Source organism: Bos taurus, chromosome 16, assembly GCF_002263795.3.
Source record: "Bos taurus isolate L1 Dominette 01449 registration number 42190680 breed Hereford chromosome 16, ARS-UCD2.0, whole genome shotgun sequence".
In the NCBI taxonomy this organism is placed as follows: domain Eukaryota; kingdom Metazoa; phylum Chordata; class Mammalia; order Artiodactyla; family Bovidae; genus Bos; species Bos taurus.
The window spans coordinates 41245039-41269123 of record NC_037343.1 but is presented as its reverse complement, the minus strand read 5'-3'; the positions used below and the strand labels follow the sequence as shown (position 1 = coordinate 41269123).

The 24085-nt window shown below is 45.5% G+C and overlaps 1 protein-coding gene across 10 annotated transcripts in view; it reads left to right on the top strand.

The window, feature by feature from the left end:
• Positions 1-24085, top strand: part of VPS13D (vacuolar protein sorting 13 homolog D) — a 273475-nt gene that overhangs the window by 209689 nt on the left and 39701 nt on the right. For all 10 annotated transcript variants that reach the window (XM_024976417.2, XM_024976416.2, XM_024976415.2 and 7 more), the window contains 2 exon segments: positions 2118-2250; positions 5221-5416. In XM_024976417.2, coding sequence (XP_024832185.1) covers positions 2118-2250; positions 5221-5416 — 329 coding nt within the window.

The window sequence follows — 24085 nt, the reverse complement described above, 5'->3', positions numbered from 1 at the left end:
TATCTCCCTCCTACAGATCCTGGGAGGGAGGCACAGCGGTCAGGCCCCTGGCTCAGGGTCACGTGGCTACCAGAATGGTTGAGACTAGAATCTGGTTTGGCCAGACCCCCGAGCTTATGGCTCACAGTGGTTCTAAGTGGGGTCGCTGGAGAAAATCCCCACTTAATAAGAAATCCCACAGTGTCTCTGTCCTAAAGGAAAGTGTAAAATTACTTTTCATTAACTTCAGCTCTCTAATTAGACAGGGAGTGACAGGGAAGGTGAGGCAGAAATCAGTCATGACAGAGGTTGCATCTCTGGAAAAGTCCATGAGGTCATAAAAGCTTTTGGTCAAGAGTGCAAGGAGTTCATCCATACCGTTTCTCCATTCCATACATGAACCTGTTTGCAGGGGATGAATGGAGACATAGATGTAGAGAACGGGCTTGTGGACACAGTGTGGAAGGGAGAGAATGGACAAATGGAGAAGGTAGTATCAACATGTATGCGCTGTCTTGTGTGAAATGGGTAGTTGGTGAGAGGTTGCTCTGTAACACGGGGAGCCCAGCCTGGTGCGCTCGTGATGACCTGGAGGGGTAGGACGTTGGGAGAGGAGGGGGGCGATATATGTATAATTCTGGCTGATTCATGTTGTGGTACTGCAGAAACCAACACAACATTGTAAAAATTCAAAAACAAAAGAGTACAAGGAGAAAGAGCAGTCAGATCTTGCTCCAGGAACCATTGCTTTACGTGGAATCGCTGCTTCTTCCTCTGGTCTCTCCTGTGCCCAGAACTCACCTTCCCTCATTTCTCAGTGTCAGAAGCCTCAGGATTGATGGCTTCCAGGGCAGATCTGTGTGCCCCACCTCGCCAAACCAGAATGCAGTGGCCTTGTGGTGGCCAGGAGGCCAGTGTACTGCGTCCTCATGTCAGGCTGTTTGCCTCGAGCCTTTCCTCTGAGCTTTATATCTAAATAACATTCCTGTGAGTTTTCTAAAAGGTTAGTCCTGGGTCATTGGCACTTAAACCACTTGTTTTGGTAGATCCTTCCCGTGAAGCTTCATTATATATTTGATATCCTTCCTTTTTTATGCCTGAATGATGAGGATAAGTACCCTGTGGTTTATTAACTGTCACTTTAAACCTTTTCAGATTGTCTTGTGACAAAACAGAGTTTTATGTCCTTTTTATCCAGCTTTGATGGGTGAGACAGTTCTCTGGGTAAAGTATGCCAGGATAAATAAAATCTCACTCTGATTTGTGGGGAAGGATTTTGCATTTGAAATCATGAGTTCAAGTCTGCCACTTCATAAGAAAGGTGATCTACCCCTGTTCACCTTTCCCTAGACTTTGTTTTCCTCTTGACAGATGGGACTGGGCATTCAGTAATTGTGGAATAAGTGGAAAAAAAGGCGTTACTTTGGGGCAGTTGATCTCTCTTAAAATGTGGATGTCAAATCCTCAAGCAACAATTTGCCACATTTTTATTTTGAATCCCACTGATCCTTAGAGCAAACAGCCTCTATCCTTATCAGTGGAGTTGTCGTTGTTTAGTCGCTAAGTCGTATCCAACTCTTTTGTGACCCCATGGAGTGTAGCCTGCCAGGCTCCTCTGTCCATGGGATTTCCCAGGCAAGAATACCAGAGTGGGTTGCCATTTCCTTCTCCAGGGGATCTTCCCGACCCAGGGATCAAACCCGTCTCCTGCATTGCAGGCAGATTCTTCACTACTGAGCCACCAGGGAAGCCATCCACACCATTATGGAATCCCAAAGTTCCCCTCTCCTCCCCCAGGCCATTTTGTTACACCTTTAGTCTTTCTGTAAGTTTGCAATAGGATTGTGAAAAGTAAATATGATTATGGAAGTTTAGTAGTTATTTAAAAACCTTATGCCCACCAGTGTAAATGTCCTACAATTCGTTATATGTCCAGTGCTTGAAAAATATTCTTCTGGGACACACACTACATGTAATTAAGCAATTAATCTCTCTCTCTCTCTGTCATTCAGTATTTACTGAATCCCAGTTAGGAACAAGGGAAGGTATTTTATTTAAAATAATAAAAACAGTTAAAAAAAAAAAAAAGAGTGCTGAGGCTTTAAAACTTGTTTCCTTCTGTTTTGTATTCATTCCAGTTTGCGGGGACATTATCAGATGGCTTAGGGAAGACGATGGATAATCGCCACCAGTCGGAGCGGGAATACATCAGATACCATGCGGCCACGAGTGGCGAACACCTTGTAGCTGGCATCCACGGCCTGGCTCATGGTGAGTCATGTGATATCAGGCTGTAGACAGGGGGCTCTTCTGCCTCAGCTCCCTGGAGGTGCCTTTTGCTTATCCAATTGCAAGAAGAAATGATGGCTTGGTATCTGAGTGTGCCTGAATGCTTCCAGGCTCTCTGGTTCTGTCCTCCTTGGGTCAAAATGTTACAGCCTGTGAGAACTCTTCATTCATTTTCAAAATGTTGTACACATTGCAGTTCCTTCTTGTTCTCTGGCTTCTGTCTCCCAAGTGTCCTAGGATGTAAGTGTCCAAACCCCTTTTTAGAACACAGGACTACTGCTTCAAGACTTGCCTTCTGCTCACTGATTATTCCTTCCAGAGGTAGTGAAATGTGAATTGGCTGCCAGGTTTGTGGCCCAGATGTTTTTGAGTCATAAATGCACATTCATAGGGATTGTAGATTTATGTGCCCAAGAGATGTGGAACACAGCATGAATGTCTCTGAACTTGCTTATGGTTCTGATTTTTAACGTTTCAGTCTGACTCATCTGTTGCGTCAGTACCTTCTCTGCATGACGTTGAAGGACCCTAGGCAAGTAGACCCAGCCAGCTCTTCCCACCACTGTCCGCAGCCACACTGTATTTCAGCAACCCAGACTTATATCCTGCTCTCCAGACATGCCCCCGAGTCCTTGCTCACTCATGTTTCTTCTGCCCTCCCCTCCCCAGCCGCACTTCCTTGCCCATCAAAATCGTTCTTTACCTGCAAGTCCCCACTCAGATGAGGTTTGCGCAGCTCCACTGTCCCCAGTTAGAATCAGTGTTGATTAGAGCAGACCTGGCAGTCTGAGTTGTGTGTGTAGCCAGCTGTGTGTGTCTTGCTTCCCTGATAGGCTTTGAGGGCAAGGAGAGGATAAAGACCCTCTCGTGGTCACCTTTATACCTGCAGTGCCTCACACGGCACCTGGTGTACAGCTCGTGCTTAGTGATGGTTGTCGGTTGAACTGCTTGTACCAGATTCTTAGGAATAGTCTGAAGCTCTCAGTAACAATTGGAGGAAAAACAAGGAATATACCTAGTAAAAAATCATATTTTTCTTCGTTTTTGTTTATCAAGTTTCCTAATGATAAGGTTTGGATCAAAATGCCTCTGCCCAGCTGGAAAGCAAGCAGCCCCCAAGGAGACATCAAGCTAGCAGTGAACTTTGGCTGAAATTGATCTGTTTATGGACTATAAAAGTTGATTGTTGGGCAATCTTTTGGGGTTAAAGATTTAATCATTGTTTCTAGTCACTGTAATGATAGTGCACCAGACAATTTTAAGACTTTATTTTTTTAATGAATATAAAGTGCTTTGCTATGTGTACTTGTCTTTATCTATCCAGCATCCTTGAGATGCAGAGAGAAACCATGCCTGTCCTCACTGTTTAGATGGGTGTTCCAGTGTGCTGAGAAAATGAGTGAGTGGTTCACAGTAGCAAAATCCCTCCAAGCCAGGGATCCTTCAGATAATATGTGCAACACCTCCAGAAGCCATTCGGGCCAGTCTGAGACCAAGAACCAGTGGCCTCATCCAAGGGGGACCCATTAAGCTCTGGGATGTATGAAAGCAGTAGAGTGAGATCCTTCCTTCTGATGAAAAAACAAAACAAAAAACAACCCTTAAACGATAACAAGAACCAGAATCAAAGCCATCTCCTTGGTTTTTAAACCAGGTTTTTAAACTGAGAGTCAGGCTCAGTTCCCCCTGTCGGCCCCACTCAACCCAGGTTCAGTCATGTTCTGACTCTGCCATGAGCTTTGTTCCAAACTTTGGGAAAGGCCTGTTGCCTCACTGGAGCAAGTGGACCCAGAATCCAGAAGAAATGCCGTGAATTGTTAGTATATTCTCACCCAAGGAACTTCCTATACCAATTTGTCTCACTAGAGCTGAAGAGTCTAGAGAGAGTGTCCTCATACCCCCTCCATCAAAGGGTAAACATCTGTGAGTGTCCCTGGCACAAATCCTGGAGACGATTCTTCCTAGCAATGCCTGCGTCCTCTCCAGCCTCTGCCAACTTCTGGCCACTTGGGAGGCTCTTTAAGGTCACTGCCATCACCTTTCAAAATGTTTGGAATGTCTTTTTGACCTCGGTCAGTCTTTTGAACTGATGGCATCTAGGGTTCCAGCTGACACTGGCAGCCTTGGGGATACCCTTCATCCAAGCTTCACCCTCGACTCCGACTGCATGCACCTGTTTCAGCAACGTGTTCAGGAAGGAGTTTTGACCCCATTTCAGGCATTCAGTGGTGCTGCTGCTGCTGCTAAGTCACTTCAGTCGTGTCCAACTCTGTGCGACCGCTTAGATGGCAGCCCACCAGGCTCCCCTGTCCATGGGATTTTCCAGGCAAGAGTACTGGAGTGGGTTGCCATTTCCTTCTCCAATGCGTGAAAGTGAAGTCGCTCGGTCATGTCCGACTCCTAGCGACCCCATGGACTGCAGCCCACCAGGCTCCCCTGTCCATGGGATTTTCCAGGCAAGAGTACTGGAGTGGGGTGCCATTGCCTTCTCCGGTGGTGCTGGCTAGTCAAATAGTATTCTTTGAAAACTGAGGATTTATATTTGGTTCTTGCTCCACCTTACATTTTAGAGGATCCCAACTTTCCCCAAGGGCCCAATTTGCTGGTCCGTTGATTTAATCCTCTGTCTGCACCCTTTCCTGATTGCCCATAAGCTATTCAAGCTCTGGAATTAAAAAGTAGTCACTGGTAATCTCTTCACTTTCCTTTGTTTTTTCAAAACTGAAACACGCTGTCCTTCTCACTGACGTGTGATGCATGTTCTCTGACTCTCAACTCCGAGGGCACACCTGCTGCCGCCCCATCTTGATGGGCCTCCCTGTTGCCTGTCAGGAGGTTGGCATGATGCCCATATGTCTACCTCGCCAGGTGCATGAAATTGAGGGGTTTGCCTTTAAATGCTTTTGCTTTTGTCCTTGGCCAGGTTACCACAGCCCTTGTCTCTTTTGCTAGGTATCATTGGTGGACTGACCAGTGTTATAACCTCAACCGTGGAAGGTGTGAAAACAGAAGGGGGTGTCAGCGGTTTCATATCTGGCCTTGGGAAAGGGCTTGTTGGCACTGTCACCAAGCCAGTGGCAGGCGCCCTGGATTTTGCATCAGAAACAGCCCAGGCGGTGAGAGACACAGCCACCCTTAGTGGCCCCAGGTCAGTGGTCGTGGGGGGAGTGGCTTTTGCAATTTCCATCCCCGGTCTGCTGCCTCTGCTGAGCCATAGTGATATGTTTGATCATACACTTTCTGCCTTAATGAAATGATTTTTAAAAAACTGAATACACGTAACTAAAATTTCTGACCTGCCTAATACAAATACATGAAAATGAAGTATAAACATCTGGCATAATTTTCTATATATCTGTATCTATCTATCTATACCTGCATATACTGGATGTGTATGTGTGTGTGTGATTTTTTTTTTAATTAGACTAATCAGAAACACAGTGGCATCCTTACACACATCCCCTGTTCACCAAACTGAGTAGACCCCTCCAAACACCCGTTAAGAAAACTTGGGCTGTGTCTTGCTCCAAGGCCCTGTGGCATGGTTGGAGAATCCAACAGTTGCGGTTCACCACATGTAGTCTGTCGCTTCTTAGTTCTCCCTCCATTTGAAAGTGCCAGCCGGTCCCCCAACCTTACAGAGAAACTTCCCAAGGAAGCTGGCAGTTCTTCTGTGGGATGCCGTCTTGCCTTGACCCCAGCTGAGACAGGAAATCAGTGACAGCCCACACAGTTCCAAATCCCATAGACTCCAACCACTATAACTTTGCTATTCATGTTAGTGGCCGATTTTAGCCTCCCTTGTCCAGAGTGACTAATTGGGGATCTTATCAACAGAGGGTGTAATGAATGTTACAGTTCCCAGCCAAGCTGGACTCCACTTAAGCCCAGAAGATTTTGCTGCTGCCTGGTTAATAGATATCCCCTGAGTGGGTTAGTAGGCCCTTAGAACGCCTAGGGCCTGGGCCACGTCCACACCCTGTCGCTCCTTCAAATAGGATTTGAAGTGAAATCGTCCCCAATTAAAATGAATCCATTTTCTGTCACCAGGAAGCCTTACTGATGACACATTACTGCACTAGGGGAAATGCTTCAGATTGTAGACGGGGACCACGTCATGTGTTCAGCTAGAATGTCTTCCATCTGGAAACAGCTGCTCCTTAAAAAAAGGATCTGTGGAGTTTAGTCCTTTAGTGAAGTTACAGTCTATTCTCAGACACAAGGCTGAAACAATCCTTGAGTATCTCTCAAAGGATGTAGGAAGCTGGGGAAGGGGGCAGGAGGGAGGCTTCAGAAGGATTTTCCAGTTAGTTTCTCCATGTTTGCCCGAAGCCCAAAAAGTCTCTGTCCAGTTCTTTGTTAGGACAGTAAGACCCAGTGAAGCCCAAGTTAAGTGGAAGGCCCTGAATAATTCCAGAAGACCCATTCTTATCCTTAAAATCCTAGAGTGGTCAAGGGACAGAGTGATTTGTTTCCGAAAGAGTCCGAGGTATATGTGTTAAATTTAGAAACATTATTTTGTGCTGCGAACTCTCATGATGTTGACCAGAAAGAAATCACTTGCATTTTATACAGTGTCAGTTTGGAAAGCTTGATGAAGTTTCGCATTCTTTTTAGGAGGTCAAGAAAGGCACAAAATGCTTGCTGCAGAAAGGTGGTGGTGTCATTTTTGCCAGTTGTCTAGCTTGATTGCAGACGGTTCTGTTTAGTGTTAGTGGCGTGTATGTATCACTCATTCATTGTTTTGATGAGTAAATATTGATTGAAAATTGCCTGAAAACTGAAGGCTGGGAATATAGCAGAATGCAAGGCTGAGCCTAGTCTCAGAGGACTTACAGTCAAGCAGGGTAGCAAACATAAAACAAATAATCATAGGAGTAATTATTTGCTAAAATTGTGATAAATGACACAGGAAATTTACAGAGTGCTGTGGGACTGTATAATTAGAGGAGGCAAAGAGTCGAAAGAGGCTTACTCATGTGTGGTAAATGGGGTCAAGAAAGGCATATCTAGGGAAGTGATACTTGAGGTGAAGCCTAACGTAAAAGTGTGACCTGGCCAGGTAAAGAGAAGGAACAGTCACCTCCCAGGTAATGGGGGACAGGGAACCTGTGTGCTTTGCCTCAAAGCAGATAGCAGTTAGTTGGCCAGTCCAATTGAATTGCCCAGAACAGCTATCTTCTAGTCACTCACTCCTCCTAGAAACCAAAGCTCTAGTGATAAGTGAGGAGCAGCCAGGTAGCCATGGGCCCTTGGGCATGGAAGTTCAGAGGGGACGTTGAACTGCTGCCTCTCTTCTCTGTTCCTGGAGGAGCCAGTAGTGAGAGAATCATGGCCACAGTACCATGCTCTAGACCCATGCTAACTTAGGGCCTCAGAGAAACTTGGCCCTCCACCCTTCATTGCACTGAAAGGCATTACAGATTCTTCTGGAACTCTGGAACCCATTTCTCTTGGTCCATTTGTCTAGATGGAACCATATGGTTATTAATGAGGAGCCATGTGTTAGAGAGAAAAGATCCCTTAACCTGGAAAACAATAGCACTGGGTCCCAACCCCCTTCCCTACCAGTTTTGGGCCCTTGGTCAAGCCTCTGAGCCCCCTTGAAGCCTCAGTTTTTTCCTCTCTGAACTGGGGATAAAAATACCTATTTATTCTCTCTCAGAGGTTTGAAACCCAACCAGAGTTATTTTAATGTGGATGTTGTAAAGAACTATAAAATGCTGAGTGATACTATTTTTGAAGTCACATTAAAGGAGCAGAGAGGTTTTTGCAGGTGGAGAAACATTTGAGTGCCTCAAGGGTTTGTTCTGATGACACTGTGATCTCTTAGGAACATACTAGTTCTCCCAAGGGATAAATCACCCTGATTTCTTGGAAGTGAGTTGTAACCATCTCCAACCATCCCAGTTGATTGAACAGGATCCAGGGGTGTTACTCAGGGTTTTTCCCCACTGTTTAGACAACAGGGACTAACAAATGATTTGAAGGGATTAGAAGTGAGATTCTGACCGAGAGCTGACCTGAGCCCAGGGACGGAGCCAGCAGTAGAACCCAGGAGTCCAGGCGCTCTGCCTCTGAGTCTGCTCTTGGAATGAGACTTTCTGCTTCCTTTGTAATATTTCATCCAAGGGAAGGCTTAGATCTTAGCATCTATGTTTTAACCGACCCAAATTTCAAGCAGATGATAGCAAAGTAAGCCATAAAACTGTGAAAGAATATTCCTTCCAGTAATCCATCTGAAAAGTGGCCTTACAGGAAATATTGGCTCCTTTCTGTGTTTATTTGAACATGATTTTATTTATAGGGAACCCCCTCCCCCCCACTTGAGTTCCTTGAGATTAAAATACTTCCAAGTTCCTCTCCCTGTTGGCGTGTGCAGGCGTTCCAAGAAGGCAGCCACCTACCTTTTCCCTGAAATTTCCATGCAGTCTCACAGTTCCTGGGAAGGCAGGTGGGGGTGGGGGAGAGGGGAGGGCGGAGGACAGCAGAGCCTCTGGCCTCAGCATGAATGCTGTGGGCCAGTATCCCCTGCTGCATTTGTTAACTGCACAAGTATGTGTGGTTTGGAACTGAAGAAGAAAGCCTCTTCCAGGGCCACGTTCTGCTGGCTCAGGTTGCATCTTCTCGTCTCCGTGTGTTGAGCCACATTTGTCCATTCCCAAGTAAAGTTTACGAAAATGGCACTGAGGCAGCCACACTTGCAATGCCACTGAAGCCATGTGGACAAGTCTGCCACCCTTCAGGTGGTGGTGGTTTAGTCACTAAGTTGTGTGAGGCCCACCGGGCTCCTCTGTCTGTGGGATTCTCCAGGCAAGAATACTGGAGTTGGTTGCCATTTCCTTCTCCAGGGGATCTTCCCGACCCCAGAATCGAACCCGGTCTCCTGCATTGCAGACAGATTCTTTACTGACCGAGCTACAAAGGAACACTTCATGGGACCAGGCCAAAGCCGAGGCATGTCCAGTTCTCTGCGTGTGGGGTGGAGTTTGCTGGTAGCATTTAAAAAGGTACTTCAGTAGAAAACCTCAGAGACCCAGCAGCAGCGAAAAAAAAAAAAAAAAACACAGAAAAGAAAGGAGGGTGTGACCTTGAGCTATTTATTTACTTGTTTATTTCTCTGAATACTGCATGTTGTACACATGGGGTCACAGGACATTTCGAGAAAGCAGCAGCTGGAGGTGTATTAAACTGAGCCCCTGAGGTTTCCTCCAAACTGTTTCTTCACTTTTTCTGTCAAGACCCAGAACCAGGGGGTAGAGGTGGGAGTTGGCAGAACTTAAAATATTCAAACTAATTTAGCAAAGCTCAGGAGTGTTGGCGCTTATCTCATTATTTGTCAGATAAGGAAGAAGGGGGAATCCGAAGGATAATGACAGATCAGCATTTAAGGATCTCGGCATCAGGACTCTGATAACGTTCTGGAATCCCGGGATCCTCGTACTGTGCACATAGATGCAAACTCCAGTTGCTCAGAGAGTTTTTGAGTAACCTTTCAGTTGATTTCACAGGAAAGATTCATGGTGGACTTTTTTGACTTCTTTAAGTGAAAACACTCCCAAGATACCACCTAAAATTTGTTAAAGATACTTTACGTGCATGGCCTCTTAGATGTGAAATGGAAATGGATTTTTTTTTTCTTCAGGAAAAGCCCTTTCTGTTAGTATTTGCATCCTAACCCACAACTCTCCAGGATAAATGGGTTAAGACCCTCATGGGTCATCAGAGCCTGGGTGCAATCAGGGTGGGCAGGTGTGAAGAAAGTAAGCAAAGGGGATTTAGGAAGTGCTTCTCCTGCTCTTCCAGTCCAGTCTGGCAACACTACTCGTAATCGCTGTGCTCAGAATGCAGCCGTCTGCCCTTTGTGGTGTATTATACATAACACATCAGGCTGAATTGGCTTGCATTAAGCCTTTAGGAAACTTCCAAAGGTAAAAATCTAATAAAAATGTAAACATTCATTAGTATATACCATGCATGCATCAGTGCATGCCCAGTCCCTCAGTTGTGTCTGACTCATTTGCAACCCCGTGGACTGTAGCCTGCCAGGCTCCTCTGTCCATGGGATTTTTCCAGGCAAGAATATTGGAGCAGGTTGCCATTTCTTCCTCCAGGGGATCTTTCCAACCCAGGGATTGAACCCGCATCTCTTATGCATTGGCAGGCAGATTCTTTACTGCTGAGCCACTGGGGAAGCCCAGGATATACCAGTGCTCTCAGTTTTTTCCACCATGTTCCCTCTAAGGCAGAGGATGGTGGACCGATGCCCCCTGAATCTGGAGGCAGAGCAAGTCCAGCACTTCTTGCAAAGTTTCTGTTTTATCTTGAAACTGTAAATGGAGTTTACAGTTTATCCCATGTTTGTTTTAAATAAGGTAATATTTTTACATTGCTACCCAGTAAAATCAACTGTTCAGAAAGATACACCATGTCATCCTATAGCTACTGCCTCTTGCTCATTTAAGAAGTACAGGATACTCCTTCCAGATGAACCCTGCAGACCCTCAGAGCGTCGATATAAAGCCATGGTTACTGTTCTGGGTGAAAAGCCAGCACCTAGGACAGGTTTGACCCGAGGCTCTGTTTCTCATCTTTGGGCGTATCTGTCTATTGGCTTGGTAACCATCTGCTGGGGGCAGCCAGGTCGTTTGTCGACATGTCAGTTTTATCATGAGAAGGAATTCAGTTTCGGTGAAACTGAAAAATTACTGTTACATCTGGCTGAAAGGAAGGGACTGTTCATATCTTTCCGGTTTCCAAAAGTGGCCCCGTGGCTCTAGGGGCACCCCTGTGTCTGTCTCCTGCTTATCCCTGACTGTGAGGTAAGAACTCTGTGTCCTCACTTCCTGATCTTGCCACACCAGGCCTTTCCTGAGAATGCTTGAACATCGATTGGTCCTTCTCTCAATCCTCCTGAGCACACCCAGAAGAAGAAACAACACTCAGAACTATGCTAATGACATGTGATGTCTCACTCGGGTCTGAAATTAAGCTGATGAAGTTACAGAATAAGATATTTTTAAGAAACATCTTAACATGCCTTATAAGTTAAAATTTCTCTCCCAGGAACACAAGCAGAGAGCTCTTATTTTCTAAGACAGACTTCTTCCCTCTTGCTGAACTCCAAATACTGTACTCCCCTTTCACTCAAAGGCTCCAGACGATCCATTCTCATTGTAACATAGCTTATGGAAAGCTCAAATCTGTTGATGGAAAAAAAAGAAGTGTGTGTGTTCCTGCACACACATATTTGAGAAAAGCCTTTCCATTTATGAAATCCCATGACTCATTTTTATGCGAGATTATCTGTTAAGGGAAAAACCACTTTTTTGGTCATGGTACATTATTATCATTTCTAGAAAGGAGAGTGTCTATTTTTTGCCATTTTTGGCTTGCAGAGATGACTGACTTCATGGAAACGGCACTATCCTGCTTCCAAAAGTAAAAATAAATTGAATTCAGGCACGTACGTCTTTGATATATAGTCCTGGTGTCTCAACCAGCAGGTCTTTGCTCAAAGAAAATAGAATGGAAAGTATGATTGCTTTCTGATTCTGGTTTCTTCCATTTAAAAATTAAATAGTCTGAGGCATGTGCACGCACGCACGCACACACACACACACACACACACACACACACACACACACAAGTCCTTATATATGTAGTCCCTTCCTTGTTCAGAGACTTGATTTTTAAAACTCTGGAATGACCCCCAGTCTTACATACATAAGATATGCATTTGAGGTTTTTGCTTTTAACTTCAAAAGAAGCAGAAGTGTATTTCTTCCTGAAAAAAATTTGTATTCCCTGTATCAGAAAAGAATTAAATGTCATTTAACTGTTGGTGGAATTCCTCTGCCAAGGCATGAGGTTTATTTATTTTTAGATTTTGATGGCCATCTTCTGTCTTTCATGGTTTTCCCTTCCAGAATCATCCATCTTTGCCCAGGATGAAATTGGAGTCTCCCTGAAAAAAAGGATCCAGGTTTGAGTTCATAGCCCCTGCTCCCAGAGAGCTTTAGTCAGTAGGATAATTCTGAAATAAATAGAGGCCACATGGGCTAGCAGAGAACTGAAGAGTGTAGTACTGTTTTAGAAGTAAAGGCCTGTAGCCATTGGTGGAAGAAAAGGCAGCCTTGGGTTTTATTAACTCCAAGTTCCCTTACTCTGAGACCTTTTTTGAGTACTCTTTTTGTCAGACTGCCTCTCAAAGACAGACTTGTGCTAAGTTTCTCACTAATTTGTCAAATGGCAGGGTCGGGGAGGAGGGAGAATGAGATTGAATTAGTGTAACATTTTAATCACAAAGAAAATTTTATTATATTTATTATATATGGGTGGGGCTTCCCCAGTGGCTCAGCAGTCAAGAATCCATCTGCAATGCAGAATATGCAGGAGAAACAGGCTGAATCCCTGAGTCAGGAAGATTCCCTGGAGGAGGAAATGGCAACCCACTCTGGTATTCTTCCCTGGAAAATCCTATCGACAGGGAAGCTTCGTGGGCTACAGTCTCTGAGGTCACAAAGAGTCAGACACTACTGAGGACTGAACACACACACACACACGTATTATATATAACTCAAATCAGGTTAACAGTGTTACTAACCTGTATCCTTTGTGGATTTACTTTAATCTGTAGAGAACACGGATTTCTAATTAGCACATAATTTATACATATGGGTCCTTTTAGGACAGAGGTTCTCAAAATATAGTCTAAGGACCCCTGGGGGACCCCCCCTCAATACTCTCCATGGGATCTGTAAGGCCAAACCTATTTTTGTATATTTACATATTCATATATAGATATACGGAGGGAAAAAAACTATTTTTATAATAACATTCTCTAATGAATGAACAGAGGAGTTTTCCAGAAGCTATACAATATGCGATATGGCAACAGGTTAGCTGTGGAAGCAGATAAGAGAATGGCAGCTGTTTTCGATTAAGCAAGAGTTATAGAGATTTGCAGAAATACAAAACAATGCCACTCTTTGCACCTTCTGTGACTTCATGAATATGTCACTGGCCAACAAATACCTCTACCTGGTTTATTTCTTTGACAAGCTATTTTGTTTGAAAATATGGTGATGATCCATCAGCTGCTGATAAATAGTGCATGTTGGTAACGATGGATTAATGTGGATTAAACTGTAGGAGCCACTGTAATGCGATGCTTCACTTTGGCTTCCTGCCAACAATTGTCAGTCCTGGTTTGCTCCTGACTTTTACTGGGTTTCTTGAAGTAACAATTGGGAAGATTTTACCACATATCAGAAGGACCTCTCACAATAATTTACCTAATTTAGTCCTTCACCTTAACCTACCATCCCAATAAATTCTAACTTTAGCAGCATGGTAAGTGCTCAGCAGAGGACTTCAAAGTGCAAGGTCCATCTTGTCAAAAGGCCACTCGGTTGTGTGAGCAGTGCCCTGAGCTCATTCAGGAAATCAAGAGGGTACCTCTCTGTCATAGTTTACTTGGCAAAACCTCAGTTTTCTGCCCTGGCAAAGTTGATGGAACAGGACAAACCCACAATATTTGGATAAGTTCCTTTGAACTCCTTGCAGAGAGCAGTTTTTATGAGGCCGTTGTTCTCCGTTAACACCAGAGACAGCTCCTAGTAGATTTTCCCCAAACATACTTCAAACATAGATAATGGCAGGGGTGACCCAGGCTGTATCATAAAATCCCAGGGGCTGCTGAAAACTTCAAAGGGGAGTCAGCACAGAGCTTCACCTCTCGTTAGGAGGAGGATGGATCACCCTGGTGGGTTGGGACTAGCTGAATGTAGTGTAACCTCACTAAGTACCTCCAGGATGGACAGAGGACAGAGCTCGTCGGTCCTCTAGACTTGACTGAGCTACTCTGGCAGCACAGTTAGGGTAGTTAGACTGGCACCCGGCCACCTCCCAGGGCATCAGCATGTCAAATTAGCATGTGTGGGTACCTTCATGTCTTCTAGTGAAAAGATGCGAGCCTCAAAGAGTTTCTGTGTTCTTGTTTGAACTGTTGAGGGGCACTGTAAATTTAGTTAATGAACTTGTGATATTCTAACCTGATTGCTTAGAGAGTGCTCTGGTTCATGTGTAGGCGAACTGACAGTAAAAATTCATCAGGTGGTGAAGTACTGACCTCCTGCTATATTCCAGGCATATAATAGGTATTAAGTACTGAGAATATTTAATACTGGAGGACAGACTGCTTTGAAGAATCTTCCAGATTCCTGAGAATCATCAAAGTGTCTGTGGGTTAATGTTCTTGAATTAGTCTTACGTGTCCATTAAAGCAAGTTTCCTATAGCTTTCTTGAAGTACCCCTTTATTAGTGATTTGACTTGCTATTTGTTCTTGGAAACAAACTGCATTTGTGTGTCAGTAGTCTATATTTGGTGGTGTGTATTGGTGTATATTTGATAGTTACAAGCATTTGTTTCCACATTATCAGGTCACCACAACCCTTTCAAAATGAATTGTTATCGTTTTACTAATTGTTTACAATTGGATAATTATCTCTTAATTTTCCAATTGTTCTTTCCACCTTAGGCATATTTATTAAATATTCTTTAGTTTCTACAATTAATAAGAACAGTGTTTTTAAAAAATATAATTTTGACCTTAATGATCTCTTTATGACAATTTTTTTTAATCTTTTCAAATTAGAGTTTATTTTATCAAAGTAAGTAGCATACCCACACTTTCAGAAGTCAAAGATTTCTTCCTGTGAGAAATAAACCATCAGTTAGCTGCCCCGTTTTTCCCCAACCCCTGATTCCTGTTTCTTTAGAGGCAGCCACCTCCAATACTTGGGGCTGTATTTTCATTTTGGAGGTACTTAACCTCCATGTTTCTAAAGGAATAAAAATGAGAATAGTGCATTTCTTGATATCATTGACTTCTTATTGCTGTCTATACATGTCCCCCGCACCCCCCATTCCGTTTTTCAGTATACTGTACTTATATCATTTTCTGGTAAATCAGTAATTCCACTTTTACATTGTTGTTGTTCAGCTGCTAAGTCATGCCCAACTCCTTGCAACCCCGTGGACTGCAGCCTGCCAGGCTCCTCTGTCTTCCACTATCTCCTGGAGCTTGCTCAAATTCATGTCCACTGAGTCAGTGATGCTACCTATATGTAAAGAATATTCCCAGTGAAGCCATGTAGGTTACTATGATTATGTTTCCAGTTTGGTTTAACTTTGTAGTTTGTTTTTTTTCTCCCTGGAGCCAATAATCACTTTTATTATTTTTGCTTAGTTTTATATAGACATATTCCCAGTTTATCCTCAAATTTTTATCTACTTTTGACTTTTTCACTCTGAGATTAGTAACTCCTTTTTAAGATATTTTTCCTATCTGCCTACTACTAATACATCCATACACTATCCTCTTGTTGTTGTTCAGTCACTATGTCCGACTCTTTGCAACCCCATGGAGTGAAGCACGCCAGGCCTCCCTGTCCCCCACCATCTCCTGGATGCCTGAGTTCATGTCCATGGCATCGGCGGTGCCATCCAGCGATCTCATCCTCTGTCATCCCCTTCTCCTTCTGCCTTCAATCTCTTCCAGCTTCAGGGTCTTTTTTCAATGAGTTGGCTGTTTGTATCAGGTGGCCAAAGTATTGGAGCTTCAGCTTCAGCATTAGTCCTTGCAGTGAGTATTCAGGGTTGATTTCCTTTAAAATTCCTCCTGTCCATGTTTAAAAATGTACTTAGTAATTGATCAGTTACATTTTTTCTCTGGAAAGCCTTCCCCTAGCTGCCTCCTGCTCCTGTCCTCTGTAGAGTGAAGGCCCTCATTCTCTCCTGAGTTTCTTTCTCCCGGTTGCTTGTTTTGGCCTTTTTCTTTCATGAATAGACAGTTCCCAGATGTTTGATGATTCTTGACAAGGTGTTCTCCTATCTTGAGAGGAGGTGCTAGTCTGCAGACTGGGGGCTCTCTGTGTGGGGCCCGGGGCCTCACCATGAAGCATCAGGTGGGGACCTGCTGGTGCCCATCTTCTGCTGAGGAGGAGCGGGCTGGCTGTGGGTGGGAGAGCCCTGTGGTCTCACCGCTTCTTATCCAGACTTCTACCCAACTTTCCTGTTTTCACCATCTTACAGACAGGCCTCCCTGTTCCTCCCTGATGCCCCAAGCACTCAGAGCTCCTTGGTGCACCTCCGTCTTTATGAAATTCAGCGGTTAATACACTAATTAGCTCACTGCTTTGTGGCTGCTACTCCCTCGGGCTTACATCTCAGCACCACTTGTCCATCTGCTCTTTAGCTTCTAAAATGTTGTTGACACCTTCTCTTTATCCTTTTGGATCCTTGCCACTTGTATCCCTTTGCTTTCACTTTAAAGGGGTCTCTGGACTCAATCTGTCATAGTTAATCAGAAATCCTATAATTTAGGTTTTTTTCACTAGTTCATTCGTCTTTTCTTGATGTCTTTTCTCCTCCACATCCAGCTAGTAGCTCTGAATTAATGTAGTTTTACTGAAATCCATATACATTGTTTCTGCTAAAACAGTCTTTTAAGTTTGGTGATATCAATAAATAAAAATACTGTTAACATTTTTAAACCTTTCCTGTGGATGTTTACTACGTCATATGTATTTTACATGTATTATCTCATTTAATCATCATGACAGCTTTTGAACACCATCTGCTTAGGGCGGTCAGCAGCCCTTCTTTCCCAGAAAGATTTAGAATGCATCTGGAGAGAGATCGTTGCTAGTCCCAACCCCAGCTTTACGTCTGGTACTGGTCTTTAATCTCTCATTCCGTGTGTTGTAAAGAAACAGGTTGTGGAAGGCTCTTGTCAGATCCTGGGAACATGAAAGAAACAGCACACCCCACGGTAGTGACACGGCCCTGTCACCACCCCTCACTGAACCATAAAAGCTATTCAGAGGGGCTGGCAGCTGGTGAGCGACTGTACTTAGATCCTGGGTGCTGATGGGTGTTTTGTAGTTTCCAAGGGAAGTTGCTGAAAGTTTTCTTATCTTGACACTCCAAGGGCAAGAGGTCTCTCTTCAAAGAGAAGCGCCTGTTTCAGAAAGAGACATGGAAAGAACATAAAATCTCAGATCTTCCCCAGTCCTGGAGAAGACGTGGGAAGGAGTGCTGTGGTGGCCAGTGTGAGATGAAACTGAGCATCTGCAGAGATCAAGAAAGGGCTCCCAGAGCCCTGCCTGGTTCCCACGTCTGTACCACAAGGTCAGAGGGCAGCCCTGAACGTGAGTCATCTCACTGCTGCTGCTTAGCTGTGGCCCAGAGCAAGTTTCTCCCCCTCAGTATCTCTGGGGTGAGATTCCTCTGACTCATGGAATAGGACTGATAATGCCTGCCTCGGCGGGTGGTTATGTGCCTTAGATGACATAAGGTTTATAAAGCGCTTAGCTGACTTGGGACGTGTATAATTAGGGCTCCAGAAATGGCATCTGAGTCAGTATATACCTCTCTGAATATGGGATGCTAAGCATAAGTGATGCGGGGGTTATGTCTTCACCTCTTACTTGTTCCCTGTCCCTGAAAACTTGCCGACCACTTGCTATGGTGGTGAGACCAGAAAGTCATACGCTATGCTGGGTTTTTGTCTCTCCCCTTCTCTTTCTTCACACAAAATAGTTAAATTCAGGCCCACAAACCTGTGCTTGTCACACGGTTGGAATTCTGGGTGGATGAACTCACCTGGGCTCTCAGCCCTTGTGTACCAGAAACCCCACTGGAAAAGGTGTGCAGAGGCCACGAACTTGCTCTGAACCCGCCTGTGGAAGAGCAGGTGATCCCAAACTATTGTTAGTGTCTGCTGTAAATGATATGCCTCTGGGTTCGAGCAGAGTTCAGCCAAAAGCCCCACATGACATGGAAATCTGTCCTGGAGCCAGGTTTGTCGGGTAGAAGTTATGTAGCAAATGTCTCCAAACTTTGGCATCTGTCGTCTGCCAAGGGTAAGACAGCCGAGGATGATGGAGGGCTTACAGGAACGCGGACAGGGCATGCGACCCTGTGACAGCTGACACACTGCTTCAGGCCACTGTTGCTCATCCAGCTCTCCTGATAAACAGCTTTAAAAGCATTACGTGGTTTGGAAAGCATTCTTCAAAAACAGTTATATTTTCCAGACGCATGCCAGTCCACTGTTTAGTATTGTTGAAGGGTTTTGAGTTGTACAATCAGATCTCCCTTCAGTGGGGCTCTTGGAACTGTGAAGGACTTATCTGTCTGACTCCTGCCAGGGCAGTCTCACAACAGTGTTATCATGTTGGTCGAGTTCCCCCAGGTCTCTTTAAAAAAAAAAGTGCTCTTGGGTTCAGGACTAGAGTTTAAAAAGAAAGACTCTTTCATCTCTAGCTAGGCGTGATGGGCTCTTTAAAAAAATACTGCTTTCATCGTGCACCCCTTGGTTCATGGTTTCTGCATAATGAAAGTAGGAAATAACTTTAGATATTATAAAGCTTTGAGCCTTTGAGAAACTAGCTTTCTCTAGAGTATAAAGATTCATTTCATAATTCATTTCAAAACTCATCTTCCCAGTGCCCCTATTTCCAGAAATTTAGCTCCTTTAGGAAATTCTGGGTGTCACTGGGCAGGGGAAGTGGTTCATAGGGGAATGGACAGTGCCAGGATTAGGCAGTGCATATTGATCTTGAGCTGACATTGACCATGCTGTTGTTCACTCAGTCGTGTCTGACTCTTTGTGACCCTATGGACTGAAGACCACCAGGCTCCTCTGTCCGTGGGATTCTCCAGGCAAGAATACTGGAGTGGGTTGCTATTCCCTTCTCCAGGGGATCTTCCCAATCCACGGACCAAACCTGGGTCTCCTGCATTGCAGGCAGATTCTTTACCATCTGAGCCACTAGGGAAGTTAAAGTCTAATATACCACAGGGTTGTTTTTTTTTTTTTTTTTTTAAGTTCAGTGAAAAGATTCATAAGATTTTATTCTTATTCCAAAAATGCAATAGTAGAGCTGACGAATGGCCTCGAACATTATTCTGATTTATTGTGTTGAAGTGGCAGCAACTCACATTCTTTTACTACGTCAGTGTAGGATCAGTTCTTCCTTGATTCATGTCTCTGTGATCAAAATAACCGATCTGGATGTTCCCTTTGGGCGCTGGAGGCAGCATGCCCTCTTGAAAGAGAACAGGATTGCGAAGCATGAGACCAGAACCCCGATTGCAATCCTGACGCTGCTTTGCTTGGTGGCCTCGTGCTGCTTTTCATCCCCTTCTCAGGTCGGTCCTCCCTCTTCCAAGGGAGTGAGCATCAGCCCTGCCCTGATCACGTCTGCACAGTTGAGGGGTAACGCCCTGGAAGAATGGCACAGAGGGGGCTCTCTTAGGGCCAGAAACTGGGCACTGGAACGAAGAAAGCCCAGGAAGGACATTTGAGAGGCTGATAATGTTTTCTAAAAATAAAAAGGCAGTAGGTGAATGTGAGGCCACGTGTACCTAAACCATCCCTGAGCAGCCCTGGGCCAGCCCGAGCCTAGCAGGCTTAGCACTGCTCAAGTCGGTTACATCTCATCTCCTGTGACTTGAAACCTGTGGCCGAGCCTGCTCTGTCACCACTTCAGCCCCCTTCTGATTCCACCTCTGGGGACATGCAAGTGCCCCCGAGTGATGGGCCAGGTCATGTGTGGGTGGTGGTGGTGAGGGCAGCCTACAGAGAACCCCTCGTGAACAGACCACTTCATACCTGTTTAGTCATCATCAAGGTACCTGAGTATTCACAGTTTCTTTTAGCTGGTGGCCAAGAAATCAATGTTTAAAAAAAAATACAAAACCAAAACCCCTCAACAGAAGCCATTTTGCCCCAAGAATGGATGTATATGGTGTGGGAAAGCAAATCTCAAAACATATTTCCTTTTTAGTTTCTAAACTAGTATCAACCTAGTCCTCCTTAGCCCTGTCCACGACACTAGAATAAAGAGTCCAGAAAATACAAAGGAGAGAAGCGTGTAGAGCCGGCTGTTGGCTGATGGCAGCTCTAGGCATGCGTATTGGCTGTTCCTGCTGCATCCTTTTTGTAAGCAGCTGTGTGCCTGCATTTTTCCCAATCTGGCCTTGTTGTTTACTTATGATTTGTCTGTCCCTGAAATCTGGTCATCAAAGTGACCCTGAGATGGAGAAAGTCCAGCAGGAAGTAGGGGCATCCAGGTCACTGTTGACAAGTTCTCAAAGTCTGTCGTGGTTCATAATTGGGTCTCATTCTCAGGAATGGATCTGGTTTTCCAAATTTTAATATATCAAAGAATACTGATGCATCTGGGCTCATGATGGGCCAAAACGAAGCCTTCGGGAGCCCTTCTGTCATGCACTGATACCTGATGGAAGCTGGATTCTTTTATGAGTATTTGTGTAACCTGTGATAATGTGTGTGCAAGTGCTCTGTAGGTTGTCTTGGGAGATGTGAGGTATTATTATGACGAAAGATTTAATTGAATCCTGCTCTTGTATATGAATAAGTAGAGACAGATTAAATGGATTACCCATTTTTCTCAAGAATTTCCTAAACAGCCTACCTAGCTTTTTCTTGCCTTTTCTTTTCCTGACTTCAGTGGTTCTCTATAACCTTTGTTTTTAACGAACCAGAACAAATAGTACTCAGTAGAAAAATTACCACTGAGAAGAGGGATTCTCAATAGCAACAGTTTTCTGTGACCCATTCATTCCATGGCACTTCCCGTCTACTCAGAAAAAAGGTGCTGGAGGCTTTGGAATGACAAAGTCATTAGCTCATCTCTATACACCAACATAGTGAATAAGGAAGCATTGTGAGAAAAGTGCCAAGACTGCAGTTTCCATTCAGAAACACATGGTTACCTTGAATCAAGAAGCACAACTTTCACCTTCAGATTGAATCAGGGTCTGATGGGAAATAGGCCACTAGCTTCAAGAGACTCTGTTGAAGACATCTGCCTCTACCCAGAACTGCAAAGTGCTTTAGTGTCTGTCTTGCTGGTGTGGGATTTCGGGGTTTATTTTTAAACAAACTTGGGCCCTAGACTAGTGTTGTCTAACGATGGCTGAAAGGACAGAACTGGGCTGAAAGCACTGATAAAGTCCCCTCAAAGGCTTTCCTACCTGAACCTTTCATCATGTCTTCATGTGGGTTTGAGTTTGGGATTCCTTCTCTCTCTGCCTCTTACTCCTCCTCTCTCTCTATTATGCTTGGACCTTGGTTAGGAGAGTTCTATTGATCAGCTCGATTGCCTCCTTTTATAGGTGGAACAACTGAGACAGAGACATACACGATGAACCGTGGACTCACCTGGCTCATCCCTTGGAGAGCCTGGTTCAGCCTGGGGATGACTGACCTTCCAGTCATTAGATGGTATCCTCTAGAGACATTAGGGGAGTGCACTCCTTGTGGGTTATGCTCTAAAACTTGTTGAGCTCACACCCTTCGTAGTAGTCAGATATTGATGATCACAGATAAGAGCAAATGGGCAGACTCCACGGGTCTAACACAGGGGACCTTCTCCTGCTTGATTCCAGGAGACCCCATCCAGGGTGGGCACAGCCGCTCCACACGCGCATGCGTGCACACACATTCTCAGATAGTGCGCCCATATCCCGCCATGGTAGCCAGGGCCTGAAACATACGTTTACTTTTTCCTGTTTCAACCTTCAAAATCAGACCAGCTACTTCGAGTGTTTACGTTCCCGCCCCCCATGGGACCTGGCAAGCCCGGAAGATGCCCTGGAACCGGGGCTCCTTTTGATGTCTGGGCTGTGTGAGGGGCCCACGCGCTCCGCGGTACCCGGGTCCAGGGCTTCCCGGGAGGGGCGCCACAGGAGGGCTTGGCTGCCGCTTCAGAGAAGGGTTATCAGAGATCAGACCGCAGATTTTGCTTTTGTGAGAACAAAGTGCGACCGTCCATTCAGGAGCAGCGCGGGGCCTGTACGGAGGGGCCCAGGGCCCGCTGGGATGGGGTTTTACACTTGGGCTGTCCTTTTGCCCTTCCACTGAACTCTTTTCATTTCAGTCATGAGCAAACAGTCAGTGCCTGAACTAACAACCCCGCAGTCCTCCGGAGCACGGCTGGCTTACAGTACCGAACAAAGGGAGGGAGGGCCGCGTGGGCCGGCCCAGGCCGAGGAATGCGGCTTCAGGGTTCTGCTCCATAAATTTAACCAGCACGACGAAAAGGAGATAATATGAGCCTTCGTGATGATCTGAAGGGGGAGGTTCTGTGTCCCATTGATTGCGGTCTGGCCCAGGGCCAGGCCCAAGCCTGACCGACAGTTGAACCGTATCGTTAAGGCGTGTAATACAGCTTGTACTACCGCCAATGAGTACATATCCACAGGGCAAAAGTTTATAAAGAGCTGAGGCTGTCCTGTTTAACCCTCTCACACGGCATGTAATAGACCCAGCTGCCATTCAGAACTTGCCCATCTGAGGTCAAGCAAGAAAGCCAGCACGTTTCTTTTCTCCAAGCAGGGCTTTTCAGGACTGGGGAGAGGGAAGAGGCACTCTCTAGAGAGGGTCCCGGCACCCGATGCTTCTCTCTGGAGAAATGGAGCTGCCTGCCTCCTCGCCTCCTCCCCTCCTCCCCTCCTCCCAGGCCAGAAATGGGACACCTTAGTGCTTTATTCAAAGTAGCTCTCTGTTTGCAGGATAATGTTGCCAAAGGAAGCGGGGCTGACACAACAGGAAACCTACCCGTCTCCGAGGAGGAGGCTGCGCCGGTGGCAGAGGCCGTCGGATGCCACCGGTGTGGGGTGGAACACTCCCGTGGAGTCACTGAGACTCGGGATGGTTCCGTTTCCTTTCCCTGCCTCCCAGCCTCCTTGAAGCCTACTGACAGCCTCACTTTCTGGCTCTCTACTCCAGAGCCTGATCGCTAAACCAGAGCAGGTGGGAGGCTGTCCCATGAAAAGCTTGTTAGCCCAGCCTGCTGCCTGTCAGCTGCACACCACCCTCATCCGGGAGAGCAGGACCTGGAAAAGCCTGGTCCTTGCAGTAATGCTGCCCTGAGTCGATGCACAGACCAACAAAGCACTGGTCTAAGTACAGTCAAAAAGGAAGGGCTGTCTGTCTTCAGACACCCGAGGAGAAGCGTTAAGGGAGTAGTAGTTTAGTCCTAGCCATCAGCCGTCACATCCTTTGGCTATACAGGGAGCCTGCCTGTCCTTTGTCCATACCATCCAGCAAGACATGCATTTCTGTCCTTCCAGAGAACTACTGGTCTGCAACGGACAGGGCATCACCAATGGATACAAGTGGGTAAATTGAGGGTGGCTTAGTGGTGAAGAACCCACCTGCCAATGCAGGAGATGCAGATTCAATCCCTGGGTTGGGAAGATCCCATGGAAAGGAAATGGCAACCCACTCCAATATTTTTGCCTGGGAAATCCCATGGACAGAGGAGCCTGGTGGGCTACAGTGCACAGGGTCACAAAGAGTTGGACACGACTGAGTGACTAAACAACAAAAACAGCACAATGAAGTTGAGGCACAGAGCATTTACACAACTTGTTTAAGATTTCAGAGGTAATGAGACGGGGAACTAGACTTGAAAGGCTGAACACAGAACACACGTTTCTAACTTCTGTGCTACTTCTGGATCATTTCGTGGTCTCTCCCATCAAAAAGCCCTATGATTTAAACCTGAGTCCTCTTACCCAGTCTCAGATCCACTTCCTGCTGATTCCTGAATGTGGAGGGTAGGAACTGGATACTGCCTATAACCCAGAATATCTGGGGAAAGACACTATTGTAGTTAGTGGGGAGGTGTTCTTTACGCTAGGCTTCCCAGGGCTACCCAAGTGGCGCAGTGGTTAAGAATCTGCCTGCCAGTGCAGGAGCCTCAGGAGATGCT